The sequence below is a fragment of the Nothoprocta perdicaria genome, unplaced genomic scaffold (assembly GCF_003342845.1).
Source record: "Nothoprocta perdicaria isolate Ctin4 unplaced genomic scaffold, notPer1 scaffold_674, whole genome shotgun sequence".
NCBI lineage: Eukaryota > Metazoa > Chordata > Aves > Tinamiformes > Tinamidae > Nothoprocta > Nothoprocta perdicaria.
The window spans coordinates 17,216-23,843 of record NW_020455948.1 but is presented as its reverse complement, the minus strand read 5'-3'; the positions used below and the strand labels follow the sequence as shown (position 1 = coordinate 23,843).

General features: G+C 70.9%; 1 protein-coding gene across 1 annotated transcript in view; it reads left to right on the top strand.

Annotated features, from left to right (window-relative positions):
* The first annotated feature begins 272 nt into the window (after nt 1–272).
* Nucleotides 273–6,628, top strand: part of PATL1 (PAT1 homolog 1, processing body mRNA decay factor) — a 7,713-nt gene continuing 1,357 nt past the window's right edge. Inside the window, exons 1-16 of the mRNA XM_026050304.1 lie at nt 273–311; nt 689–800; nt 874–1,076; nt 1,152–1,229; nt 1,936–2,130; nt 2,210–2,311; nt 2,588–2,677; nt 2,842–3,038; nt 3,105–3,194; nt 3,322–3,505; nt 4,435–4,558; nt 4,770–4,867; nt 4,941–5,000; nt 5,146–5,294; nt 5,827–5,986; nt 6,273–6,416. Of these exons, the coding sequence (XP_025906089.1) occupies nt 273–311; nt 689–800; nt 874–1,076; nt 1,152–1,229; nt 1,936–2,130; nt 2,210–2,311; nt 2,588–2,677; nt 2,842–3,038; nt 3,105–3,194; nt 3,322–3,505; nt 4,435–4,558; nt 4,770–4,867; nt 4,941–5,000; nt 5,146–5,294; nt 5,827–5,986; nt 6,273–6,416 (2,025 nt within the window). The remainder of the gene's footprint in view (nt 312–688; nt 801–873; nt 1,077–1,151; nt 1,230–1,935; nt 2,131–2,209; nt 2,312–2,587; nt 2,678–2,841; nt 3,039–3,104; nt 3,195–3,321; nt 3,506–4,434; nt 4,559–4,769; nt 4,868–4,940; nt 5,001–5,145; nt 5,295–5,826; nt 5,987–6,272; nt 6,417–6,628) is intronic.

The following is a 6,628-nucleotide window of genomic DNA, read 5'->3' as shown; positions in this document are numbered from 1 at the left end:
CGGGCACCGGGAGCGGGACGGGCACCGGGAGCGGGGCGGACACCGGGAGCGGGACGGGCACCGGGAGCAGGGAGGGCACTGGGAGCAGGATGGACACTGGGACGGGCACTGGGAGCGGGGCGGGCACCGGGAGCAGGATGGACACTGGGACGAGCGCCGGGAGCGGGGCGGGCACCGGGAGCGGGGAGGGCACCGGGAGCGGGACGGGCACCGGGAGCAGGGAGGGCACCGGGAGCGGGGAGGGCACCGGGAGAGGGCCGGGCACCGGGAGCATGGAGGGCGCCGGGAGCAGGACGGGCAGCGGGAACAGGGCAGGCACCGGGAACGGGACGGGCACCGGGAGCAGGGAGGGCGCTGGGAGCAGGATGGACACTGGGACGGGCGCCGGCAGCGGGGCGGGCACCGGGAGCAGGGCGGGCACCGGGAGCGGGGTGGACACCAGGAGTGGGGAGGGCACCGGGAGCACGGAGGCACTGGGAGCGGGACAGGCAGCGGGAACGGGGCAGGCACTGGGAGCAGGACGGGCACCGGGAGCAGGGAGGGCAGCGGGAGCGGGACGGACCCCGGGAGCCGGGAGGGCACCGGGAGCGGGACGGGCAGCGGGAGCACGGAGGCACTGGGAGCGGGACGGACCCCGGGAGCGGGACGGACCCCGGGAGCGGGGCCGCGCTCACTCCGTGCCCCGCAGTCCCTGGAGGACTGCCGCCTGGACGAGGACGAAGACGCCTTCCAGGCGCTGGGCGAGGAGGACGAGGACATCGACCAGTTCAACGATGACACGTTCGGCTCCGGCGCCGTCGGTGAGCGCCGCCGCCSCCCGGGACCCCCGTCCCGCACGGGGGCCCCGCTGAGCAGCCCCCCGCGCTCCCGCAGACGACGACTGGCAGGAGGCGCACGAGCGGCTGGCCGAGCTGGAGGACAAGGCGGCCGCGGGCGCGGAGCGGGACGGCGACGGCGGCGACCCGCTGGGCGAGCACGAGGACACGCTGGCGGAGCGGCTCACGCGGCTCGTGATCGAGAGCGAGCTGGAGGACCCGGCCGTCATGCGGGCCGTGCAGACCAGGACGCCCGCGCAGGTGGCCGCGGGGCCGGGGCGGCGGCGGCGGCTCGGCCGGTCCCCGCGGCGCTCACCCGCTGCGTGTCCCTTGCAGCCGCCGGCAGGGCTCCACTCCGGCCTCTGGGACGGCTCGGCCGTGCTGCGGCGCATGCGGGCGCCGCTCCTCGCGCAGGTACGGAGCCGCGTCCCGCGGGAACGCTGCCGGGGCGCTTGCGCTTGTCCCGGCCTCGCCGTCGAGCCCAGATCGCTGAGCTGGGACCTCTGTGGGAAGGGGAAGCTGGSACTTTCCTCATGTCCGGTGGCGGGACAAGGGGCAGTGGGGACAAGTTGAAACCCAGGCACTTCCAYGTCCGTGTGAGGAGCAACTTCCTCACCGTGAGGGTGCCMGAGCCCTGCCACAGGCTGGGGAGCCTCCTGCTCTGGAGAGCTCCCAAACCCGCCTGGATGCAGCCTGTGCCCCGTGCTCCGGGTGTCCCTGCTGGAGCAGCAGGGTTGGACTGGATGATCCCCAGTCCTTCCCGTGATTCCGTCCCCGGTGAGCCCTCGGAGGCTTGCGGTGCTGGGAAGCACCTCCAGAGCAGCCCCGCAAAGCGCCGCGCGCTCCCGCTGCCCTCCTGGCTCCCGCTGAGGTGGGAGCGCCACGTGGGGGGACGCTGCCAGGGAATTATCCCCGGGAGCTGCTCCACCGGGAATGCCGACACCTCGAGGCACCGGGTTTGCTCTGCTGCACCTTAATGAAGAGTGAGGCCTTGGAGCGCAGGCTGGGAATGCCGTGGATATGGAGTGGGACGTGCGGSAATCCCTGGGACGGGCGGCACCGTCCCGGGAGGTGACCGCTGCCCTGGGGGGGGGGGGCTGCTCTCCCGTTGTCCCTGCAGGAGATGCCCCCGGTGTCCGTGCTGGACTACGCTCTGCCTCCGAGAGCGCCGCAGAACCGCGAGGAGGAGCGGGACCCGTCGGAGCGGGCGCTGCCGCGGCGCTCCTCGTCCCCGGTCATCGGGAGCCCGCCGGTGCGCGCCGTGCCCATCGGCACCCCTCCCAAGCAGGCCGCCGTGCCCGGCTTCAACCAGCAGGTACCTGCGGCGGCCCCGCGGCCCGCGCCGCCGGCGCCGGCTCCTCACCGCTCTGCCCTCTCTTGCTTCCCGCCCGCAGATCCTCTGCCCGAAGCCTGTCCACATCCGGGCCAGCATGCAGCAGCGCTACCCCGCTGCCTACGGCGAGAGGATGTCCCCCAACCAGCTCTGCAGCGTCCCGGTACCGTGGCTCCTCTCGGCCCCTTGCGCGGCCCGCGCGGGGCCCCTGTGCGGCGCCTGCCCCGTCACGGGGACAGCAGCCAGCAAACTGCTSTGCCTGGTCCTCCGCGGCACTGGGCAGAGTTAATCCTGCTCTTTGGAGCCTGGCCTGGCTCCCGGCCTGCCCGGGACGCTCTCGCAGGGCTCCGTCGTGCGCCCTGCCCTCCTGCGCGCGTGTCCCCGCTGGCAGGGCCGTGCCGGAGCCGTGACCGGGCTCGTCCTTCTGTTCTTTCTCCAGAATTCCTCCCTCCTGGGCCACCCGTTCCCCCACAGCGTCTCTCCCGTCCTCAGCCACCTGCAGAGAGCGCAGCTGCTCGGAGGCGCCCAGGTGACGGCCCCTTCCTGCCCCTCCAGCTCTCCCTTCCTCGGGCTCCTGCAATTCCCTGCGGCCGTTGGCTTTCCGGCTGTCCGTTGTGGCTGTTCCTGGCGCTCCGCCCCGGCCGGGCGCAGTTTTCTCCCCGGCCGTCTCTGAGCCGTCCTCTCTGCTCGCAGGCCGGCCGAATGTCTCCCAGCCAGTTTGCCCGCGTCTCGGGCCTCGTGGGGAGCCCCCTTCCCTCCGTGAACCCCAAGCTGCTGCAGGGCAGGGTTGGGCAGATGATGTCCCCGGCCAGCGGGTTCCGTGCCTTCTTCGGGGCTCCCGCCGCCTCGCAGCCCCCGCCGGGCCCCGGGTGCCACCTGCAGAGCCTCAGGTAGGTCCCATCCCGTCCGCGGCCGCCCTCGCCGCGGGCGCCTCCGGACGCCGCCGCTCTCCGCAGGCCGCCGGCGCAGATGTTCCGGCCGGACACCACGCACCTGCACCCGCAGCACCGGCGCCTGCTGCACCAGCGGCAGCAGCAGAACCGCAGGTGAGCGCGGCGCGGGGCGCCCAGCCCCTCCTCGGCGGCTCTGCAGCCCGGGCTAGCCTGTGCACTGCTCTCTGTCCCTTCCTGTAGCTCCTGTGCGCTCACGGGTGCCCTTCTTGCCTCCCGCCAGCCAGCAGCGCGGCCTCAACGGCGCCGCGGGCGACCGAGGGGGCCACCGGAGCGGCCCCCAGGAGCAGCCGCGCAAAGACCCCTACGCCAACCTCATGCTGCAGCGGGAGAAGGACTGGGTCTCCAAGATCCAGATGATGCAGCTGCAGAGCACTGACCCCTACCTGGATGACTATTACTACCAGGTAGCGGGCCTGCCKCGGCCTCGGTGCTCCCTGCAGCCCCGTGGGTCACCCAGGGCCACCGCGGGGGGACCGGAGCAGGGCAAGGCGCTCGCCGGGGCGCTCAGGCTCTCGCGCGTGGCAAACAGCAGCGCAGGGAGCGTTTCTAGACTTGGTGGCAGGCGATAAGYGGTGAAGGAGGATGGGGTGGGACGCGCGTTCCACAGCAGCTTTTCCAGGGAAGCGGGAAAAGCTGCTGTGCTGCAGGTCGAGCAGGGGCAGCCCCGAGCGCGGGGGGCACCCGGCAGGCTGGGTGTCTCCTTCCGGGGATCCAGGGGGTGAGGTGGCCCCGGACAGGGAATTTCTGAGTCCGAAAGAGGGGGCGAAGGCGATGGAGYCCGACGAGGAAGCAGGAGCAGGCGGGTGGGGAGTGACTGCTCGCGCTCTCCTCCGGTTCAAGAGTAGGGAGCCGCAGACGGGGCCAGGAGGAGCGGGATTTGAAGCCCACAGAGCAAGGCGGTGGTCGGGCTCTTGCCAAAGGCGGCGGCTGCTCAAGGCTCAGCTGGGGCCAGGGCGGCTTTCCCGTGGGAGGGAAGTCCACCGAGGACTTGGAGCTAGTGCCTTGTGGCACGGGAGCACCTTGAGCTGGGCTTGGGAGAGCATGTGGGGCAACCGTGACCTGTGCCCACCTGGTTCTGTACCCCTTGCRCGTGTAAAGAGCCCTTAGTAGTGACTGTGGGTGCTTGTGGAGGAGCCAGTGGGCAGAGRGGGGCAGAGAAAGTGCGGAGAGGAGCCGGCCGCGGTTCCCGGGGAGGTCCCAGAGCAGCCGCGCGGTCGCGAGCGGGAGCTGGTGCTTGGAGCTGATCCCCGGTGAGACGAGGACAAGGCCTGGCTGSGGAAGGGCACGCGTGTCGCATCCGTCCGGGTCACAGCTCCTGCGCTTTCTGTCTCAGAATTACTTCCAGAAGCTGGAGAAGCTGTCAGCGGCCGAGGAAGTGCAGGGCGATGGTCCCAAAAAGGAACGCACTAAGCTCATCACGCCYCAGGTGGCGAAGCTGGAGCACACCTACAAGCCAGGTAAGGGCTGGCCGTGTCCTGGGCGGCGTGGGGACAGCGGCAGCTCGGGAGGTGACACCCAGGCCTCTGCACGTGGTTCCTTCCGTGCTGGGAACAGGTCCTCCTTGACTTTGGGGACAACCACGAGGCTGCCCTGGTGTGCCCCTAACCCGGGGTGCAGGGGGCTGGGGCGCAGCCCGACTCCCTTTGCCTCCCCTCTCCCTTCCTGCAGTGCAGTTCGAGGGCTCGCTGGGGAAGCTGACCGTCTCCAGCGTCAATAACCCCCGCAAGATGATCGACGCCGTCGTCACCTCCCGCAGCGAGGACGATGTGAGTGCGGGCCCTTCCTCCCCCGAGGCGGCGCGGGCGGCAGCCCCGGCCCTCACCGCCCCGCTTCCCCCAGGAGACCAAGGAGAAGCAGGTTCGAGACAAGCGGCGCCAGACGCTGGTCACCATTGAGAAGGTGGGTGAGGGGCTCGGATCTGCCCCGGGGCGAAGGAGGAGCCAGTGGGGGTCCCCGTGCGGCCCGGCGGGCTCGTTCTGGTCCGCCTGCCCCGGAGGAGCGCGCGGMTCCCCGTGCCCCGCTGCGAGCCCCGTCTCTGCGGCAGACCTACAGCCTCCTCCTGGACGTGGAGGACTACGAGAGGCGCTACCTGCTGAGCCTGGAGGGCGAGCGGCCGGCGCTGGTGGGCGAGAGGAAGCAGAAGATCTGCGACATGTACGACAATCTGAGGGGGAAGGCGCCCGGGCAGGAGAGGTGAGACGTGCTGTGCCCAGCTCGGTCGCTGCTCGGGGCTCAGTCAGCCCGTCCTTGCTTGCAGCTGCCATCCTCAGCTTGCCAGGGACCGCTTTCCTCAAATAAAAGTTAGTTTAGTTGTTTCCTGGGGACAGGGGTGAAATAACCTTTCTTTTGTTTTGCCTTGCCACTTTGCTCCGTGCAGGGCCTCGGTGGCTCCTCCTCTGCTCTCCTTTCCCTCCCYGTCGGCCTGGCCCTTTCCGTAGTCAATTCCGAGTGCCCTTTCCAGCGCTAGCAGGGTCTGACATAGCTGGGCGGTGGGAATTGCTGCTCGTGCTGCAGGGCTGGAGCCGGCTCCACGTTGGCCCCGTGGGAGAGCTCGTGCTGTGGTCCTGCCTTGGGGTATGCGAGCTCGGTACCGCAGCCGAAGGGCCCGTCCTGGGGCCGAGCTGGGCCACGGGGCACCGTTCCCGGCGCCGCTTCCCTCCGAGCACGCGCGTTTCCGTGGGCCCGGGGCTGCGCCGCAGGCGGGTGGCACGTTTCTCCTCGGCAGGCCSAGCGACGACCATTTCGTACAGATCATGTGCATCCGCAAGGGGAAGCGCCTCGTGGGCCGCATYGTCCCCTTGCTGTCGCCGGAGCAAGCGGCCGACGTGCTCCTGGCCACGGCCCGCAACCTGCCCTTCCTCATCAAGAAGGACGCTCAGGACGAGGTGAGCGCGCCGCGGCGGGCAGGAGCTGTCCCTGCGAGCGGGGGACGCCGTGGGGTGGCCTGGCCGTGGCGGGGAGGGCTTCTCCCAACCGGTGCCTGTGCTCCACGCTGCCCGCTCTCTGCTGAGGGTTTGCAGAGAGAGGAGCCGGCTGCACGTCCCTCGGGCGGGAAGTCTTTCCCACTGTGGCCGGTGCTGCTGCAGGGAGGCGCGCGGGGCGCCCGTGCCGTCACGTCCCTGTGTCCCATCCCTGTGTCCTGTCCCCGTGACGCCCGCTGCTCTCGCCCAGGTGCTGCCCTGCCTGCTGCGGCCCTTCTCGCACGTGCTCTACCACCTCCCGCTGGCGACGCTCACCAGCCTCGCGCAGCAGCTCACCAACCTACCTCAGAGCGGCAGCGCCAACCCGCACCTCGCTGCCGTGCTCCAAAACAAGGTGCGCGCCCCCCCGTCCCGCCCTGCGTTCCCTTTGYGCTGCGGGACAGGGACGGCCACTTCCAGGGTCGCATCACAGGGTAAAAGCAGGGGGGTGACTCCGGCCTCCTCCTGCCCAGGGGAGCCCGGGATCTGCCTCCGTGTGTCCATAGGGGCGCGGGAGAAGGGGGCCGCCTTAACGTGGGTCAGTGGAACGACGCTGCCTGCAGAAAC